Genomic DNA, 20,874 nt, shown 5'->3' with positions numbered 1-20,874 from the left:
GAGCATGCAACTCTTAATTTTGGGGTCATGAATTCAAGCCCCACACTGGGCATAGGGCTTACTTTAAAAAAATAATAATGGGGCACCTGAGTGGCTTAGAAGTTGAGCGTCTGCTTTTGGCTCAGGTCGTGCTCCCGGGGTCCTGGGATGGAGTCCCGCATCCGGCTCCTTGGGGGAAGCCTGCTTCTCCCTCTGCCTATGTGTCTACCTGTCTCTCTCTCTGTGTCTCTCATGAATAAATAAATCAAATCTTTAAAAAAAATAATAATAAAATTTTAAATGGGCAAAGGAGGGGCGCCTGACTGGCTCAGTCGGAAGAGCATATGACTTTTGATCTCAGGGTTGTGAGTTTGAGCCATGTTGGGTGTAGAGATTACTTAAATAAATACTTTAAAACAAAAGCATATTTAAAGTAAAATAGGCAAAGGATCTGAATGGACATTTCTCCAAAGAAAATATACACATGACCAGTTAACACAGGAAAAGATGCTCAACATCATTAGCCGTAAGGGGAATACTAGAAATACCACTTTATTCACTAGGATGGCCATAATAGAAAAGACAAATAACAAGTATTGGCATGGATATGGAGAAATTTGAACACTCATACACTGCTTTTGGGATTGTAAAATGGTGCTTTGCAAAATAGTCTGGCAGTTCCTCAAAAGGTTAAATATAGAGTTACCACATGCCCCAGCAATTCCACTCCTAGACATATATCTTAGAGAAATGAAAAACATATGTCCACACAAAAACTTGCACATGACAGTTCATAGCAGCACAACCCGAATTGCCTTCACTGATAAACAAAATATGGTATATCATACAGTAGAATATTATTGGCCATAAAAAGTAATGAAGTACCGCTACATGCTATTACATGAATGAACCTTAAAAATATTGAATGAAAGAAGCCAATCACAAAACAGCATTTTATATTATTCCATTTACATGAATACATAAAGCTATAGAGACAGTACGTTAGTGGTTTCCTAGGCCTGGGGAAAGAGGAGTGACTGCTAATGGGTACCAGGTTTTGGTGGTGGGGAGGGATGGAGGACAGATGATGAAAATGTTCTAACATTGTGCTGGTTGAACAAACCTGAATATGCTACAAATTACTGAATTTACATTTTAAATGGGTGAATTGTATTGTATGTGAACTACATCTCAGTAAAACTATTAAAAGCAAAACAAAACAAAATCCCTCACCATTGGTCTCACATTTCACAGTAAAGCCCAAGCTCTTGTAGTAGTCCTACATGGCCCTACAAATCTATACACCAGTTCTGGGCTTCCCTCTGATTTATCTAGCTGTCACTTCTTTGCTTTCTTGACTCTGTTCCAACTACTGTAGCTTCTTTGCTCTCCCATTTATAATGACCTCAAGGCCGCTGCATTTATTTTATTTTTTTTAAGGTAATCTTTTTTTTAATTTTTTTATTTATTTATGATAGGCACACAGTGAGAGAGAGAGAGAGAGAGAGAGAGAGAGAGGCAGAGACATAGGCAGAGGGAGAAGCAGGCTCCATGCACCGGGAGCCTGACGTGGGATTCGATCCCGAGTCTCCAGGATCGCACCCTGGGCCAAAGGCAGGCGCCAAACCGCTGTGCCACCCAGGGATCCCAAGGCTGCTGCATTTAGAATCTCCAGTCGGCTAGCTAGCTAGCTTGCTTAGGATTTTTTTATTCATTTGTGAGAGAGAGAGAGGGTGCAAGCGAACACATTGGGGGGGGGCCAGAGGGAAAATCAGGCTCTCCACCAACAGGGAGCCTTATGTGGGGCTCCATTCTAGGACCCTGGGATCATGACCCTCAGCTGAGGGCAGATGGGCAGATGCTTAACCAACTGAGGCACCCAGGGGTACTTCTAGTCAGCTTTACTCCCAGGTGCCCAAATGGGTCTTCCCCTCATCTCCATATCTAAGCTCAAATGTAACATCTAGAGTCTTCCTGGAACTCTCTACTTAATGTTACAGATTACAGTCCCCTCCCCAACTCCCCACCTCCCTTCCTTTCTTTAATTTCTTCTACAGCACAACTAACCAGCATGTGAAATACCAAACATCTTATTAATGGTTTGTCCCTTCCAAACATTACTTAAAACTCATTGAGGGGTACCTGACTGACCCAGTCAGTAGAGCGTGTGACTTGATCTCATGGTTTTGAGTTTGAACCCCAGTTTGGGTGTAGACATTACTTAAAAGAAAATCTTAAAAAAATAAAATAAAAATAAAATCTTGAAAGAAAAAAAACCTTAAATTCATTGAGAACAGGGAATTTAGTTCTTCATTACTATATCCTCAATGCCTGACAAGTATTTGGGGTTCAATAGTTATCATATGGATACATGAATAAATTTTAATTCAGATATATTTTGAAAAATATCATCCTTCCACATCCATCCTAATGGTTCCTTACTAGCTCAGGCCTCATCACCCCCTCAGGATTGTTTTTTGTTATCATCCTTCCACATCCATCCTAATGGTTCCTTACTAGCTCAGGCCTCATCACCCCCTCAGGATTGTTTTTTGTTAACTTTTTTTTTTTTAAAGAGTTATTTATTTATTTATTTATTTATGATAGACATAGACAGAGAGAGAGGCAGAGACACAGGAGGAGGGAGAAGCAGGCTCCATGCCGGGAGCCTGACGTGGGACTCGATCCCGAGACTCCAGGATCACGTCCTGGGCCAAAGGCAGGCGCTAAACCGCTGAGCCACCCAGGGATCCCCCCCTTTTTTTTTTTAACTTTTTATTTTTTTTTTTACAGTTTTTTTTTTTTTAATTTATTTATGTAGTCATAGAGAGAGGGGCAGAGACACAGGCAGAGGGAGGAGCAGGCTCCATGCACCGGGAGCCCGACGTGGGATTCGATCCCGGGACTCCAGGACCGCGCCCTGGGCCAAAGGCAGGCGCCAAACCGCTGCGCCACCCATGGATCCCTTTTTTTAACTTTTTAAAAAATTTTTTAAAGATTCTATTTATTCATGAGAGACAGAGAGAGAGAGGCAGAGATACAGGCAGAGGAAGAAGGAGGCTCCATGCAGGGAGCCCGACGTGGGACTTGATCCTGGGTCTCCAGGATCAGGCCCTGGGATGAAGGCAGGGCTAAACTGCTGAGCCACCCGGGCTGTCCCATGTTTTTTTTTTTTTTTTTTTTTTTTTTTTAGGATTTTATTTATTTATTCATGAGAAACAGAAAGGCCTCAGAGACACAGGCAGAGGGAGAGAAGCAGGCTCCTCTCAGGGAGCCCAGTGCGGGACTGGATACCTGACCACGGGATCATGCCCTGAGCCAAAGGCAGATACTCAACCACTGAGCTACCCAGGCGTCCCACCCCCTCAGGATTGTAGAGGCCACCTTCTGACAGTCCTTCAGCCTCCCATTTCTCCTTCAAATACCCTGTCCACATTGCAACAGGACAGCTATATCTAAAACCTTAATCTTCCTCTCACTTTGGCAACACATATACTAAAACCTTAATCTACCTAAAAGAATTCATGGTAAGAGGGAAAAAACCCTTCACAGATCCCTCACTACCCTAAGGCTAAAGTCCAAACTCCTCAGTACTCCTCTCCCTGTGATGTAGACCTCGCCATCGGAGTGTGTAACTATAACCCACCCTTCAGCTTCACCAAACTCTGAATGTTCCAACTTCTCGGGAACTGTAGGCCTTTGCATATTCTAGTCCCAAACTCTAGCCTGGCAAAGGAAGGAATTTTTCCAGCACAAGCTCAATGGCAGAGTTGGCCACCTTGCTGCCCACAAACTGACATGCACCTCCCTCCAGGATCCCTCAATCAAAACTTTCTCCCATCCTAGCACTTATCACTTTCCCTCTGTCTGTCTTCCCTGCCCAACTTGATAGTCTGTGAAAGCAGGGTCTAAATTGCTTTTGTAACCTACATCTAACACTGAGCTTGACACATGGTAGACATCATTGGCATTTTTGAAGGAATAAATGTCGTCAGTCCCTGAAAACCCTTTAAGTATTCAGCAGTACTATCATGCCAAGGTAGTTCTGTCACCCATAAGAAATCCCCGCAGGGGCTCCTGGATGGCTCAGAGCAGGTGACTTTTTTTTTTTTTTTTTTAAGATTTTATTTGAGAGTTCGAGCAGGGGGAAGGACAGGTGGAGAGGGAAAAGGACCCCAGGATCATCTCAGCCGAAGGCAGATGCTTAACCAACTGAGCCATCTAGCCTCCCTCAACAAGTGATTTTTTATCTTCTGCTTGTGAGTTCAAGTCCCACATTGGGCATGGAGCTTACTTAAAACCAATCCCTCCAAACACCTGCTAAATTCACATCCCCATACTTAGCAGGAGGGGGAACTACACTCCCCAGCTGGCAGCTTAGTAGATCTGTGGCTTAATCCTTCAACCCTATCCCAAAACTTCTCCTGAAGACAGAAAGGATGATCTCATTTACACGAGGTTCATTCTTACTCGTGGGGGAATCAGCTTCCAAGTACTGAGGGGACTGGAGGATGGAAGTGGACATCCGGGGAAAATACTGGTGACTTTCCCAACTTCATTCCCCAATCAAAGAGGACAGTTTCTGATTTGCCACTGGCAAGTTTATTACATGATTAAAGTTCAAATAAAAAAATAACAAAATCTTGGCAGGGAAGCTAGCGCCAGAGTCTGGGAGTGTTGTTTTCCTGTCCTCAGCCTCCCTGGCCAAGCCCAGCTCCGTTAACTCAGTTTGACTCGATCAAATTCCTCATCAAGACTTGCATCTGTGCCCTGGACATCTCTGCTGCTCCCACTGGAGACTGAGTCCTGGGCCCCTGGCACTGGGGCTTTGGTGAGGGCCCCATACACACCCATGGCCTAAGAAGACGGACAGAGAAAGAGCCATGAGGACACATGGCAGAAAGGATAGCCCAACCCACCAATGCCTAAAAACAAAGTGGAACTGAAGCCAATAAGGTTGTTCTTCCTTTTTTCTCTCTCAAGACTTAAACTTTAGAGTTGATTCTAGAAATCTTATAAACTATCAGGGCAGGGTCACCCTCAGAATACTAGTACATGTATCTGCCCCAAAAAAGGACATCTCAAGAACTGAGCTCCCCTATCTCCAAAGGTGGGGTGTGTGTGTATGTCTCATTCTTAGAGATTTATTCTCTATAGAGATTAACAGGAGGTGTAGGCCTCACTCTGAAGGCCTCTATGGTGTGTGCTGATGGTAGTGGTGGGGTCTCAGTTTCTGGCATTAGTGTTCTGTGCTGGATCCTCAGGGCACTCTAACCTGAGCCACCATACTGGTGACATCGCCGGGGTTGGAAGGCAGCAGGATAGTGTTGGAGTCCTTGGCCAGTTTGGAGAACGCACTGACATACTGCTCAGCCACAGTCAGCGAGGCTGCTGCATCTCCATTCTGTGGCCACAGAAAAGATAAAATCACAGATCACAGACTTGGGAGAAGAGTGGGGCAGGGAGTAGGTGGTAGAAGAGGAGTAAAAAGAAGTCAGATTCTGGGAAAGAGGATCAGATCACAATACAAGAGATCATGTAATCTGGCTCAACAGAACCCAAAGACAAGAACTTCTCCCAAGGGCAGATGAGAAAACCTCTTCCACTGTCAATTTCTGTCCCCGACTCCCACCCAGGGGACTCTCACATGTTGTGTCAGAGCTGCAGCCAGGATCCTAATAGCTTCAGCCTTAGCCTTGGCCTTGGCCAAAACTGCACTGGCCTCTCCTGGAAGAAAAATGACAAAGCTTTACTCATGAAGTCAGGGTACCTCAAAGCTCCTGTCGCAGCACCAACCCTGCTCCTCCCTCAGTCTCTACCCTCTGCGGACCTGCTGCCTGATTTATTTGTTCAGCCTTTTCCGCCTCGGAGGCCAGGATCTGTGCCTGCTTCTTCCCCTCTGCCACGTTGATGGCTGACTCTCGGGTCCCCTCAGACTCTAGAACTGTAGCCCGTTTCCGCCTCTCTGCCTCCACCTAGAAGCCCCCAACAAGCCCCATCAACAAGAAGCCAAAGTAAACTCTTACACAGACCTGCGATTGTACCCATCAAGTTAGGGAAGGGAGTCCAGGTCCCCATGAGACTGGAGCATCCTGAAGTCCTCTTCCCCATCCTTCCCTGGCCCCCACCTGCATCTGCATGGACTCTTTCACCCGGGGTGGCACATGGATATCCTTGATCTCATAACGGAGGCAGCGAATTCCCCAGCAGTCAGCAGCCTGATTGATGGCATCCACAATGCTAGCATTCAGGGACTCCCGCTCCTGGAGAAAGAGAGGTATAAATTCCATGGCTTCAATCCATTCATCAAGGGTCTAAACTAAGAAGTGCCTCTGACTCCTAGAAAGGACAGAGAGAGCGAGGCATGTGTCTTCCAACACTAACTCTGGCTCAGATCCTCTTACCCGGAAGACTTTGTCCAGAGAGAGTTTGCCGAGCTCTGATCTCATGGTCGTCTGAGCTAGCTGTGTGACAGCATACTCAGGGTCCTCCACACCATAGCTTGCCTGAAAAGAGCATGGATAGTGTAAGAAGCTTGAGTGCAGGATTTCAGTGAGAAAAGCAACTCAGAAGCAGGATAAAACAAGTAGCAGATACCTTGTAAGGGTCCATGATACGTAGATAAAGGACTCCATCAATTTGTAGAGTTACATTGTCTACAGGTACAATAATGGGAGAGAAAAGGAAGAAAATCAGGCCTTCAATTTCCAATCAACTCTTTCTCCTGGGCTCTGGATCTCCTGCAACCAAATCCTAATGGCCTCAGAGCACCCGTGTCACCCTGCATCCCTCACCGAGAGTCACAGCCGACTGCTCAGGCACGTTGATGACAATTTCCTTGAGACTCTGCACATATCGGATCCGGTCTAACACAGGGATGAGGATGTTCAAGCCCTGGGAAGAGGAGTCATGGGGTCCTCAGAAGAATGGGGGTTGCAGGGTTGGGATCCAAGCTAGGCCTGGAGTGGGTATGGAATCAACATATGGAACATTTCAAGTAAAGCAGAAAGATGGGGTGTCAATGGTAAGGAAGCCCAAGAGGATAGGCATACAAGGCTGCACAACTGAATGGAGGGGAGAGTCAAGGGAATGGGAGCCACCAGAGTAGCAGACAGGTGGACTTGAGAGATTGGATTCAGGAGATACATGAATGGGGCCTGCAGGATGCCAGAGCAAATAGGAGAAAGTTGTAACAGAGGTGTATGAAGTTCAGCCTGGGGCTTGCAAGGTCTGGCTGGGGGAGTTGGAAGCCAAAGGTGGGGGCAAGCTCAAAGGAGATCCCACCCCATACGCCCACATCAAGAGGGAATTCAGCATCAGGCTGGCCCTGAGTGGTTAAAAGAGGCAAGAGGCAATTCGGCATCAGGCTGCCCTTGGGTGGGCAGAAGAGATTCTCACAGGCTCCAGGATCCGATGGAATCGGCCCATTCGCTCCACCACCCAGGCCTCCTGCTGCGGCACAAACAGTACCACGGTGTTTCGGGGCAATCCAGAGGAGGTGCGACGCGGAGCACGACCAGAGGCCTGTGTGGAGCCCTAAAGAGAAGACAAGGATTAGCTGAGACCCCCGGCAGGCGGGGCACCCTGCCCCTCTTGGCGCCTATCCAGGGGCATCTCCCCTAACCGCGACCCTAAAGGGTTCTCAGGGAGGAATTCACGTGGGAACCATGACCTCTGACCCCAGTTCTCTCACCAAACTTAGAATCCCGCTTCTTCCCAGGTAAGCACCCAGGTGATCTCTGGCCCGACCCTTGGTGAAGGTTCCCCTCGCACTCACCCTCAGCAAAAGGGCCCCAGTCCCCCGCGCCGCGCGCGCCAGCATTTCCCACGCCGAAGGACCTCCGGAACCAACGAGACGGGGAGCAGAGAGGACGCTCTAGTAGCCGGGACCGGAGCCTTTCCTCCTGTATTTCCACTCCCCCAGACGTACTTCCGGCCGTGTCCCCCGCCCCCAACCTCAGCCAATCAGCGTTACTTGGCTAAAGTGTGTATCAAGTTGTTTCCCTGGATATGCAGACCTTCTAGCGAAGGCCGGAGGCTGAAACTTGTTCTGGTTCCCGTTGATCAAGCCCAAGATCCAGGACATGGTGATCATAGAAGCTATTTTCCACGTGCAAGTAGCCCAGAAGCACCTCCCACCGAGTTCTTTACCTCCACCCGAGACTCAGTTTACTCCTCCGAGCCTGTAAACGCCCGTCACCATAGCGACCGGGGGATTGGAGCGGACTCTTTGCCCCGGTTACCATAGTGACATTGTCAGGTAGTCCTGCTGTGTTGTACCCAGCCCTCCCACTAGGGACTGACCCCATTCCCGTTGCCATGGTAACCAGGGCCTAACAATGCCTGGTGCTTGAACTGAGATTTCCCCTCCCTCTTTTCCCAAGGCACCATAGCTTTTTCTACCTCTTTTCTTTTTTTTTTGTTTTTGTTTTTGTTTTTTTGTTTTCTACCTCTTTCCAATCAGGGTCTATCAGGCCTGGTCCCCTTGCATAAAGTCCAGCACACAGCTCCCTATATTCAGCCTTCTCTGGATCATGTCACTCTGCACACATCCCTGATGCTCTGGCACATCTTTTAAGAGACTTGCATAATCACTCTCATTTTACATCTCAGGACACTTAAGTTCAGAGGGGCTAAAATCAGTTAACAATAGAACCAGTATAGAAATGCAGGTCCACATTCACAGAGTTCAGCTTTTATGGCTTAATCTTTCCCACCACCCCACCTCATTATCTGAAAAGAGCTCCTAAAAATCATTAAGGCCTTGCCTAAGACTTCATAGCCTTAGGCCTCAGGCCTCTTTGGGAGAATAGGCAGTCTGAGCTCCACATAGGCCCTCCATCCCCATTCCCATACTCCTCTCCCCAACAGAAAAAGTAGGTTTTGCTCAAGTTTCCAAACAAGAATTTATTCTTTCTTTCTTTTTTTTTTTTTTTCTTGAAAAAAAGTACCAGGTACAATTTTTTCTTTTTCTTTTTTTCTTTTTGTTCAAGTTTCAAGCAATTGCTTGTTTCCCTCAGCCCAGCCCCAGGAATCAGGGCTAAGGCTGGGTTAGAGTCTGGTGTGGGGAATAGGGTAGTTGGGAATCACATGACTGAGTATGAGGGGTGCCCCTCACCCCAGCTGAGGTAGGTGGGTCAGAGTCTGGCCAGGTGAGAGGAGGCACCCCAGTCTTTGGCCCTGACTCTGCCCCCTGAACACCTTCCTCAGTCAGGACCCCAAAACAAGAAGACACAGGCAGGAGGGGAGGGACAAGTGGAATCTGGAGACTTGGATGAGGGGTAGTTAACCTCTGTGTGTGTGCATGCATGCAAGCTCTTTCTCACACATACTACACAAATCCATGCTTGTATATGCGCACACGTGTGCACGTGTATACACACACACAAACACACACACAGAGTTGACTATCAGAGAGGGATCAGAGGGTAGGGGAAGTGAAAGGTACAGGGTAGGACAAGGGAAGCTGAGTCTTTGGCTAGTGACTCAGTCCTTCTGGGATAACCTCTCTGCCCTCAGCTGAGGAAAAACAGTTCTTCCCCAACCCCTTCTTCAACTCCTGAGCTTGGAGCAGTATCTGAGAGTGGGAATGGAGGAGGGGCGATGCCAATTATCAGGTTTGGGAGGTTACCAAGGCAATCCAATTTGAATAAATTATAAATTAAAAATAAATAAAATAATAAGTGGCCCCTGCCCAGGACAGGGAGGCAACGCTGGCATGACTTGCCTGGGAACTTGGGACAACCTCAGGGTAGCTCTGGTGTCTCCCCACTACCTAAGCTGACCTGGGAAATCCAAGGGAGTGGGGAGGCACATGGAGTACCCAGAGTAGAGCAGAGTGTGGTAAGGATCAGAAGCTTTAAATACCCAAATAATCAATTTGGGCATGAGCATGATAAGGGCTTTAATTCAAGCCTGAAGGGTCTTTCGCCACCTTTCCACGTATTTGCTCTGTTCAGAATGGAGCAAGATGGGCTGGTATTTGGCCCACATGGGTTCAGGGCACTGACAATCAGGGCAAAGGTGAATAACGTGGATTGTGAGGGGACTCAGTCACTGCCTGCAGTTCATAGGGGAGCCCTGTGTCCAGTTCCAGGCTCCGGCGGGAAAAAAGCAGGCGGATGTCTCCATGCAAGCTTAAGCGGCCTGAACGGGAGCTCCGGAACCTGAGGGAAGACAGGGTGATCAAAGAGAGAATCCAGACAGTAGAAAAGTCAGGAGAGATACTACTCAGGGAAGAGATAACATGGGGAGGGGAAAATCCTTTCCCTGGGCCTTCCCAGCTACCCCTGGGCCCTGTCCTTACCTGAGGTGCAGCAAGTAGCAGAGGAGGCGGCAGGTGGGGCTAGCATTTCCCTCCTCACCCACAGGCACCAAAAAGAGGCGATGGCGCAGGAAGGTCATATGGGCAGCAGGCATGTCCGAGAAGTCAAAAGTCACGAGGAACATCTTAACCACAGTCTGGTTGGGGTTAAATAAGGTCTGGGGGCAGGACAGAACAAAGTTGGTAGGGCCTAGTGACTGTTTTCCTCTCTCTACTCCCACTCCCCCTCAGGAAAAACTTACCACTTGGATGGTGCCCACCTTGGGCACGCTGTAACCCTTCCTCCCCAGGGGGTTCAGGTCCACGACACCCTAGGAAGGCCATAAAGCCATCAGCTAAGGTGGGATCTAGGAAACCTTTGAATACTCCTCCATCTCCATCATCTTTCACTCTGGGCCTGGCTCTTGCCCCACACTAGAGTTCTCCCCACCTGGCCCTGAACCCTCTCCTACATGAGAACACCTAAAGAATCCCTCCTGGCACCAACCCCTCATCCTCCTCACAAGCTAACTTAGGGTTGAGGTCAGGTCATACCAGGAAGGGGGCCGGGGCATTTTGCTCAGAAACATCAAAGAAGGTGACAGTGACAGGCAGGGTGACATGCTGGGGGCAGTAGGATCCACTAGCTCCAATCTCTGCTGTGAAGCCCTCAATGTGGCCAGATGGTGCAAAGCGTCCTCGCAGCAATGATTCCTGGGGTGGAGATGGGGAGAGTATTAGGAGACAGATGCCAGCCATTTTCCTTACTCATCCAATCAACATTCCATCATCTCACTTCCCCCAATCACAGAATCCAAGGGAAACTACCTCAAAGTTGCCCAGCAGGGTACGGCTGACAGCAGGGGTGGGAACAGGGGAGGCACTGGGGGGGCTCAGCAGGCCTGGCCCCTTCCGGAGGCTTCGAAGGGAGCTCCTGGTAGAGAAGGGGACACACAGTGAGTACATTGGCTTACAGAATTCTGGTATGCTTACTCATGTCCTTGGGCTCACCCTTTGCCACTATCTAGGGCTCCTGCCCTGAGGTCCCCGACCCTAGAATTGGAAAAAGGATTACAGACTTTTGCCCCATTTGCAGGGACAGAGCTGAGGGAAAAGCTAATCACTCACAGCTTCAGGCGACGGGCACCTTTCAGCCTCCGCCCCATGGGACTGCAGTCTGTTGGGTCCTATGGAGAGAAAAGATTACAAAAAGAGATTGGGTGGAGGCCAGGTATGTTTGCAAGCAGGAGTTCATTACAAGCTCTCATAGGAACATCCCCTCAGGCCTTCACCTTTTCCCATACACATATCTACTTAAGAATAGACCATCTCCTCTCTTGGCTTACCAGCATAGGCTCCTTGGGCCCAGGCAGCAGATGGCTCCAGAAGGGTGTGGCTTTGGCATCAGAACTGTTGGCAGCAAGAGGGTGGCCCAGGGTTCCCCGGCGCCTCCGAGGGGCTGGCCCCTCATCCTCAGAGCTGACATCCAGGGCTTCTCCAGCAGGAAGCAGCCTTCGCTTGGTGGGGCAGGGGCCTGGAGGTCCAGGGCCAGGGGGTGTGTGCTCGGGACTATGCCCATTGGCAGTGCCAGGGGACTCCCTAGGCCAAGGGCTGCCCCCATTGCCCACCCCAGCCACTGGGCTCTTACCCCCTATTTGTGCAAGACTGTGCAAATCAGTGTCAAATGTGTGCAGCTGGCCCAGAGGGGCTGGCCCTGGGGACTCCCCCAAGGACCCCTGTCCCCCTGGATCTGGGGAAGCCCAGTCTCTGGTGTGCAAACTATTGCAGGAAGCATTTGATGGGGGACAAGGGGTACTCTGGGCCCCTGAAGTCCAAGGTGAGGTGGAGCTACCTCCCTGTTCCACAACACAGAGGCCATGATGGCAGAAATGCTGGCTGGTCACACCCAGTCCCAGCCCCAGTCCCTCTGGGCCTAGTAGCCTCACAGTAGATGGTTCTTCAGGGGGTAATCCCTCTCTGGCCCCCAGCCCAGGGCCTCTCTTCAGCTCCCTGGGAACCTCAGTGGGTGGGGCTGGTCGTTTCAGGGCCCTATGAGGCTCAGAGGCACCAGCTGGAGGGGAAAAGATGGATACCTGGTAGACCCCGGGGGATGTCGCCCCCCCTGCTGGGCTGTAGCCCATGAGCAGACCACCCTGGAAGGCCCCCTGCCTGACTGCAGGCTGCGAAGGGCCAGCCTCTGGTTCTGAGGATGGAGACGGCTCCGCCTGCACGTGGCGCATGAAGCCCCCCCTTGGGTCAGGGGGGCCCCCCCACACAGCCTTTATGCTGGGCCTGGGCTGGGGGGCCTGGGGACATCTGTGGAAGAGAAGAGAAGAAAAGGCAGTTAGAGGAAGCAATGAGACTTCTCCCTTCCACCTGAGTTTCAGATCCTCCCCCCACCTGAAGAGGTGACTTTATGGGGTTCCTGGGGGTGAAGGTGTCCAAGTCCCCAGAAAGATTAACAGAATATCAGCCCATTAATAATATAGACCAGTCCCAGAACTTCTAATAGAGTTACATGTTTAGCTCAGGTTTCTTACTGGACCTGCTTCCCCTCCCTTTCCCTAGCACTCACCCCGATGAAGAGGCCTTAAGCCTAGCTGTGTGTTCCCTCTTCCTGACTGATGCCTTGCTCTCCTAGCTTGCAGTCTGGTCCATTCCTGCTGCACTGGCAAGGTGACTGCCACCATTCCGTGCAGCTCCTGGGCTCAGCTGGACCCTGAGGAAAGAAGAACAGACATAAGCCAGGATCCCTGGACCCAGTGGTAATTGTGGGCTATTAGAGTATCCTCCTAGGATACTCTTCCCTTATGTGAAAAGCTCTTCAGAAACAGAAGGTGCAGTCTTGGGATCCAGAGCCCAAGAGGGCAGAGATGGGCTACCTAAGGAGTCAGAGAGAGGTGGGTCTCGGTTCAGTGGAATAGGATGTGAGAAGTAAGTTGTGCCAGGATGTCCATTTATCAGAGCCACCAGCTGAGGAACTTTGCTCTCAGTGCGAGGGCGGGGGGTGCATTACCCCAGGATCCAAGAGATCATGCTGCCTGAGAGTTGGTCAGGGCAAGAATTCAGCCCTCCTAGGCAAGGCCATGGAGTTGTATAACTCCTTCCCATTTGTCTATCTCCCAAGGGATAGTGCTACCCCAAAGCCCTAAAGACAGAGGTTTTGCAGAAACTCACACCCCTTGAGCACTCCTCAGAGGTACAAACCTCAGGTCAGTTCAAAAGTAGCCCTTCGGACTTAAATTCCTAATTGCCCCCAGCAGTCTATCCCTTTAAGGAGAGGCAACAAATCTAATCAAAAACAAGTGGAGGGGGAGTAGAGGGGGAGTGGAGGAGGCACTGCCAGAAGGCACTTTCCAGGACCTACCCTCCCCCTAGGCACTGCAAACTAGAGATAAGCCAGAGGCAGTCAGACAGCTGGAAGTGACTAGAACTACCTCTCTGTTTTGCCACAACATGTTCAACACACAAAACCCCCAAACTGTTTTTCTGCCAGAGTACAAGATGGTCTTTACTGACTAGTTCACCTCCAGGAACCCATACTGGGTGAGGGGAATGTCAAATTGAAGGCCATTTTCCTTTAAGGGAGGAAATACTGTCTCCAAGATCAAGCTTCTCCTTTGGGCAGTAGCTTGTACTGCCTGCCATCTACAATGTCTTTTTCCCCTTCAAAGAATGTCCCCTGCATGCCTACCTAAGCCCTGTCCTTCCTCCTTGGCTAAGCCAAATGCCATTCCCTCCAGGAACCCTACTCTGGCCACCCTAAACCATAAATCTCTCTCTCCTCTGAGATTCCACCTAAGGCAGTATCACTATCTACTGTAACCCAGTGACAATTTTGCTTGCTCTTATAGGAAAAAAATCTCCTAGACAGGAGTGCCTGGGTAGCCCAGTCAGTTAAGCGTCTGACTTGGTTTTGGCTCAGGTCGTGATCTCAGCATCATGAGATGGATCCCTGTGTTGGGCTCTGTGCTCAGCTCAGAATCTGCTTAAGATTCTCTCTCCCTCTGCCCTTCCTGCTTGTGCTTTCTCTATCTCTAATAAATAAGTAAATCTTTAAAAAAAAAATGGGAAAAGAAATCTCCTACACAGACCATGGGGTTCTTAAGGATAGGTCTGTGGTCCATTCCTCCACCAAACTCCAGGTATAGGGATTAAGCACATAGCAGGGCTCAAAAAGGTAGAATGGGAAGTCCCAGAGAGCTCAGCATCAGTCCTGGCAATGCAGAGAAAAACTCCCAGAATGAGAGAAGCAGAGAGATTACTTGTATAGAGAGAATTGGCAACAACAGAGGTGGAAGTAGGGGGCAGGGAGAAAGGGTTAGAGTAGCCCCTGGGAGGCTCTCCTATACCAAGTTCCCATCATTGCACCCCACACTACCCTATTTCACCAAATTCTCATTAGAAGTGAGACCCCTAAGAAAATTCTGGTTCCCTCAGGTGGGTGGGGTGTCTGGAAAGGGCAGAACTCCAATGACAGCATTGTCAGAGATACAACCTGTATTCATCTCTACCCCTCCTTTCCTCTACCCAAGCCATACAGATTCAGAAAGGGCCTTTTCCTTAGCACTCCACCCCCTGGTCATCCAAGTTGCCCTCTTGAGCCCTTGCCCTGGGGAAGCCAGGTGATGATATGATGCCTCTTGACCCTAGCATGCCTGGCATCTGTTCATTACCCCGCGGCCCTCTCAGTTCCTGCCTTGTCAATTGGAAGCTCTAAGACTCACTTCCCTGCTACCCAGTTTGTCTGGCTCTAGACCATGGCTTCAAGCTGACTCATGGGGCAGGACTGTGGAGGGGGGGGGCAGGGTAAGCCAAATCTCATTCCCTGTGCAGGGGATGGGCAGCAGCTGGCGTCAAACAGCTGTGCCAGGCTGTGGCTGGCAAGGACTACAGTTCCCAAAATGCCCAGGGAGCAAGGCCAGCAAAAACAACAAGTCCCAGAATACCATGGGTTCTGTACCTCAGACACCTGCTAGGCCTGGGAGGTGGGGTAGGTGGGTGTTGGTATAAGTACAAGCTTCCAGGTTCACTCTCCCCTTCCTTTCAGTATTAAAGATACCATTTCTACACTGATCAAGGAGGGTGACAGGAAGGAGAATTCCTCTCCGTGTGCTTTCCACCCTCATCCTGTTCAGAGAGAACTGCCAGCTGCTCCGCAGTTTGTCCCTAAACATGTCCACACAAGCTAGGGGGGCTACTCCATTGGACCACCACTGTGGGTAGGAAGGGCAAACTCTGCACTCTCACCAACCCCTTGACCGCTGGCCTAAAACCCTCTATCATCATTGTAGAGAGAGCAGATGTCAGCACCTTCTCCAAACTGAGCCAGGCAGACTCACCCCTTCCCCTGGACTCCTGGTTCTGGACGATCCCCCCACCCCCTACTTAGTTTCCCAGGTCCATTCTCACCCCTCACCTCCCCAGAGCCTGGGACAGGCCCCATTCCCTCCTGGAGCTTCGGAGATTTGCTCTTTCCCCCTAGCACACTCACCCCGCTCTTAAATTGGCTCCGCCGCGGCGGCCGCTGCTCCAGGCCCTTCCGTCCCGTCCCGGTCCCTCCCTCGAATCTCGGGTCCTCCCCACCACGGGCCCCCAACCCAGACAAAGGGTGGCTCAGACAGAGCCCTGCTTTGCTAGGCTATTCTCTGTTCAGCTTCGTGTGCAACACTAGCGGGCTCTGGAGCCCGCAGCCCCCCAGCCACTGCCGCACCCCTCCGCGCGACTGTCCCTCCCCGTGGCCGCCCCGGCTCCGCGCTGCCGACTCCGCTGCCCCTCTGACTCACAGGCCATTTCCTACCAGCTGATGGGGCCGCCCGCCCCGCCCAATGCCCCTACACCCCCGCCGCGGCGCCCGCGGCCGCCACGCCCCCCTAAGACCACACCCTCCGTGGGCAGCGGTCATGCTGATTGGCCCCTAGGAGTCCAGCCTCTCCACGACCTCAAGTGTGAGGCACGCCCCTTCCAAGAGACGCAGGCCCATTGGTCCACAAGGGGGCAGGCCTACCCGGGGACGACCACGCCCATCTTCTTAACCCCTCATCTGCCGGAATCCCAAGATGCTCCCAGCCCTGCCTTTTAACCCTTTCAAAGGCGTAGGCCTCCCGCTTCTCATCTCCGCCCTTCCTCTTCCGACGGTGTTTAATAGGACGCCCTAGGGCTTTCATAGACACAATTCCGACAATCTCCAAAGTCAGCCTGCTCTTCCCACACCAAACCCCAAATATCCCCACTCCCATTTCTCTCTCCTTTCCTTGAAGACCAGAGTTTCAGAGACCAGAGGACTGTTGAAGTCTAGGAAGCTTCCTTCATTCCACAGCAGGTGAAATAGTCCAGAAGTGGGATCTTATCTCCTTCTATTGAGAAACGTATTCTTCCTTTTCTTCCTCTATATTGATGTTCTTTTGTCTTCAATAGAGGGGCCCCAAAGGACTCCTGAGATAGGGAGATATTTTAGTTCAGGGACCTAAACATCTTTTGTGTCTCAGAACTACCATTCTGAGATCAGGCTGCTTCATCCCTTCTACCAGTACTCTCTCTTCATAAGAGACCAAGGATCCAGGGGAAGTGGGATACAAAGGCTTCTACCATTAGTGGGGGAGATGTGCCCAACTCTTGCTAGGGAGCTCACTCCCATGACTCACAGCTCCCTCGAAACTCTCCACCCTCCCCCTGAGTCACTGTGCTCCAGGCTCAGGCCAGAACCAGCCAAATTAAGTGGCAGCAGAATCAGTGATCCTAATTATTGTCCTCCTATTCTTTAAACGACCAGGATGGAAACTTCTGCAAGGATGAGGCATTAAAAGACACTTTTTTAGAGGGGCTGCTTTAGGGGCAAGCTAAGAAAAATAGGTATCCCTAATCAGCTTCTAAACTTAGGAAGCTTTTTCTGTCAGTCATCCCCAGAAGCAAGCAAACACCAGAGTCAAAAGAGAGAAGACTGAGGGCACCAGGCTGGCTTAGTCAGTGGAGGGTGCAACTCTTGATCTTGGGGTTGTGAGTTCAAACCCCAGGTTGGGTGTAGGGATTACTTAAAAATAAAATTTTGAAACAGCAACAACCACCACCACCACCACAAAAAAAAAACAAAGAGGGACAACTCAAAATGATGCCTGGAGAACTGGCATTAGCCAGGGTTAGGCTCCCTGGTTGTGCCTCCAGAAGAGGGGGAGTTCCATTTTTCCATAGTTCAGAGCCTACAAAAGAAGGCCCAAGGCCCTTGTTTCTACCTTGCCTTTGCTGTAGGCCCCAAGGGCCCTTATGTTATCAGTGGACAGTAAAGAAAAGGTTCCCTTCCCCCTACTTCCTCCTTGTACCCTAGACTTAGGAAGATAAGTAAGTAACCCTTCCCCTAGGCTCCCTTCTCCTCACCTTAGACCAGGAGAAAAACCCTGAAAAAGAACCCAGTTGCAAAAAAAAAAAGAAAAGAAAAAAAAAAGAACCCAGTTGCCCTGGATTCTTCATTGGTTCCCTGAGGCTAAAGAATAGGATTCAGGAAATTTTCAAAATCCTGAACAAAATTGCAGAGTACCAAAATAAGAACCTACTTCCCTTAGTAAAAGCTTACTGGGAAGACAAATAGACACAGAGTACTATTGGAAATTAATAGTCCTTTGGTGACACCACAGAACAGGCAGTAAGTTCTGTTTTACTGCCATTAATATAGGCCCAGGCCTCAGTTACTTGCAAAGGTCAGAGGGGCAATAGTTCAGTGGGAAGGATCAAAGGCGTTCTAGGCCACGGTGTACCCTAGGAAAGCAGCATAGTATAGTCAAGAGCCTTACTTAGCTGCCCCAAACTCGTAACCCAGCTTTATTTTTTTTTCATAGCAGTTATCACCACTTGGCCTCTCTCTGCCTCTGTCTCTCTCTCTGTCATCATACACATACACACTTCTTTCTCCTCCTATTAAAATGGAAGCTCTATGAGAGCAGCAGTGTTGTTTTGTTCATGGTGGTATTCCATGCCTGGCACATAATAGGTGCTCAATAAACACTGACTGAAAGAAATGATGAGCCCTGGGCTGAGTGAACAGCATTCGGAAGACCTGGGTCCTAATTCCTGCTCTTTCACTGTGAGACTTAGAGAAAGTCAGAGTTCCTTTGGCTGTAAATTTTCAACTCTGTAAGATGAGGTGTTTGTATAGATGATGGCCACTGAGGGCCTCTGCAACTCTGGCCTTATATTGCTATGATTCTAATGGCTATTGTTCACTCAAATCCATTTTCAGAGGATGGACCCAAATGTCTGAATGCCCTCCTGCTTGTATTGAAGCAGAGAGGCAATATACTCAGCCTCAGCACAGCAAACTGATGCCCTTTCTCTTCACGCCCCACCCACTCACACAAATGCCTCAATCCTGAGGAAGCTGGAGTGTTTGCCCTAGGCCCGCCTCTCTGAGAGACAGTCTGGGAAGCTGTGTTGCCATAGCAATCAGCTCCTCCTCAAAAGGCTTCAGCCTGCCCTCCCTTACCCCACCCTACCCCACGGCTTTGTCTGGCTTCAGCACCCCCCCCTCCCCAGCCAGTCACAGCTAGAAGGAGGTTGGCTAGGGGCCCCTTTCAGTAACACTGTCACACTCATCCAGCCACTGTGTGGAAGGCAGGCCTTTTCCACCCTCTCCTAGCCAGCCCAGGGGCAAACAGAACTTTGGCACTACATCAAGGCCCCTCAGGGAACCCAAGGAACTCCCTAGAGGACTAGGCCCTAGTCCTGATTCTGACCATCAGCTTCCAAGCCAGGAATGTGGGGAGCCATTCTCTCTTCCTCTTCCAGCTAAGGCTGGAACCTCCTATCCTTTCTGGAGTTCACCCTGCCATAGTAGCCCATGTCTCAAAACATACATCAAAGACTCAGTAATTTTCACCCTTCCCACAGAAGCCCATTTTTTAGGCTCCTAGGGTTCCCCATCCAAGAGAATGAAAAGGGTAGGGAAAATAAGTTTATGCCAAGTGGCAAAAAAGTAGCAGCCAGTCACTTGTGGGGGCTGTTAGGAGAGATCTTGGTAGTAGTGGGGTGAGGTCTGGGCCTTACTGCTGGTAAGTAGGGTCTGTGGCCATTGAGCACAAAGTTCCGAGCAGGGCACGGCTCCTAGACGGGCAAGTCCCAGGCCAGGCCCCAGGGCGAGGAAGGAAGTGGGAAATGAGCACACCCAGAGCATAGGGCAGGGCAAAGTGGGGGAGGGGAAAGACAGGGACCAAGGCTGGCTTCTGGGAGGAACAGGAACTAGAGTGGGGGTTAACAGGAACACCAGCTGGGGGAAGAAACTCTAGTCTCAGCCAGACATATCCAAAGCCGACTGAGGGGATAGTAACAGAAGACCTAGTAGCAAGTGGGGCCTGGATCCTCCCTCACAGTCCCCAAGCCTGAAGGTGAAATTAGGTGCCAAAGAGCCAGGAGCACTACAGACTGGCTATACTCCACCAATTCCATCATGCCATTTCTAGAAAACAGAACACAAGCCCCTCCCTGGAGTCTCTACAAAGCCCCAAGACTTTCTCAAAGGACTAGGGTTCTTCCGCCCTCAATTGGGGCCTACAACCCCTTTCCCTCACACAGTGCCCAAAACCCCATCCTTTCTTTCTGTACATAATCCTTGTGTCCCTCCGTCTCTCCCACACTCTGGACCACCAACTCTTCTCCATCATACAGCGCCTGCTTCCCCCCAAGCAACTTCAGATCCCCTCCCCCTCAAGTATAGCCAGCCTCCAACCCTCCACGTCAGACAGCGACCTCGCCCCCTCACACTGTACCTCCAACCTCTGCAAAGCACTCCTGTGTCTCCCCCACAAGAGCCCCTGGAGAATGCACCTGCTTACCCACACGCTTGAGCCCCCAAGACCTCCTCCAACTCTGTCTTCCTCCCCACCCCCAGCAATCCTCAGATTCTCTCCTTCTCTAACGTGCCCCCACCTTCTCGTTTGCCCAAGCGCACCCCCATCCTTGTCCCTCTTCCACGCGCACCCCACCCCACACCTGTAGTTCCGTGAGTCCCGTTGCACCTGAGGAGGTAGTGGGTTGGGGCAGTTACAGAGAGGCCCTAGCAGCAGCCTCGGCCTGCAAACCTCACCCCTTCTGTCCGAGCGCCGCCCCCGCAACGCCCAGGCCCACCCCCTCCCTTGTCCCACCTCCCACCTTCTCGGGGTTCGTCCCCCTTCCTAGTTTCTTTAATGCCTCTGGCTCCTCCCCTGTGACACAGGCCCCGCCCCCATGGCTCCGCCCCTTCTCGTCTTCTCAGCGTCCCCCCAGGAACATCCGCTTGTCCCTAGCCCCTTCCCTGATCCCCGCCCCCTTCTGGTCTCTCCGCCTTTCGCTAGGACCCGCCCCTCGGATTCCAGCCTGGCAGATCCCAGGACCTGGCCCTCTTCCACCGCGAGCCCGGGTCGGGCTCAGAGACTCACCCACCCCCGCCCCTCCTCTCGCTCGCCTCACCCGGGCGCCTGTGCTCCAGCCCGGATCCGCTGGCTCTGATTGGCGGCTGCGGCCCCAATGGATGGCGGAGGAGACAAAGTGATGGCTGCAGGTCGCCTGAGGTCCCACCCCGGCCACGTGCGGCTTCTGTGATGACAGGTCTAGAGGGCGGGGCCTTGGTC

At 50.8% G+C, this 20,874-nt stretch overlaps 2 protein-coding genes across 6 annotated transcripts; both read right to left on the bottom strand.

Annotated features, from left to right (window-relative positions):
- Window positions 1–4,562: 4,562 nt before the first annotated feature.
- Window positions 4,563–7,894, bottom strand: STOML2 (stomatin like 2). Its single transcript, XM_041760444.1, has 10 exons — window positions 7,757–7,894; window positions 7,378–7,515; window positions 6,774–6,873; window positions 6,577–6,635; window positions 6,384–6,485; window positions 6,108–6,242; window positions 5,810–5,954; window positions 5,627–5,706; window positions 5,255–5,383; window positions 4,563–4,836 (listed from the first exon to the last, which is right to left on the bottom strand). The coding sequence occupies exons 1-10, from the start codon at window positions 7,799–7,801 to the stop codon at window positions 4,699–4,701; spliced, it is 1,071 nt and encodes a 356-aa protein (XP_041616378.1). The 5' UTR covers window positions 7,802–7,894; the 3' UTR covers window positions 4,563–4,698.
- A 972-nt stretch (window positions 7,895–8,866) lies between these two features.
- On the bottom strand, window positions 8,867–20,803 carry FAM214B (family with sequence similarity 214 member B). Of its 5 annotated transcripts, none has more exons than XM_041764533.1 (9): window positions 20,714–20,803; window positions 12,858–13,001; window positions 11,629–12,598; window positions 11,411–11,469; window positions 11,111–11,216; window positions 10,838–10,996; window positions 10,546–10,614; window positions 10,286–10,461; window positions 8,867–10,145 (listed from the first exon to the last, which is right to left on the bottom strand). In XM_041764533.1, exons 3-9 carry the CDS (start codon window positions 12,520–12,522, stop codon window positions 9,992–9,994), a joined length of 1,617 nt encoding a protein of 538 aa, XP_041620467.1. In that variant the 5' UTR covers window positions 12,523–12,598; window positions 12,858–13,001; window positions 20,714–20,803; the 3' UTR covers window positions 8,867–9,991. The 5 variants fall into 5 exon arrangements, with proteins under 5 accessions (XP_041620467.1, XP_041620464.1, XP_041620466.1 ...); XM_041764530.1 differs by lacking the exon at window positions 20,714–20,803 and adding an exon at window positions 20,256–20,385; XM_041764532.1 differs by lacking the exon at window positions 20,714–20,803 and adding an exon at window positions 20,284–20,370.
- Window positions 20,804–20,874: the final 71 nt, after the last annotated feature.

The sequence above is a fragment of the Vulpes lagopus genome, chromosome 7, assembly GCF_018345385.1.
Source record: "Vulpes lagopus strain Blue_001 chromosome 7, ASM1834538v1, whole genome shotgun sequence".
Lineage (NCBI taxonomy): Eukaryota > Metazoa > Chordata > Mammalia > Carnivora > Canidae > Vulpes > Vulpes lagopus.
Note: the sequence above shows the minus strand (reverse complement) of the source record. Positions and strands in the feature narration are given on the sequence as shown.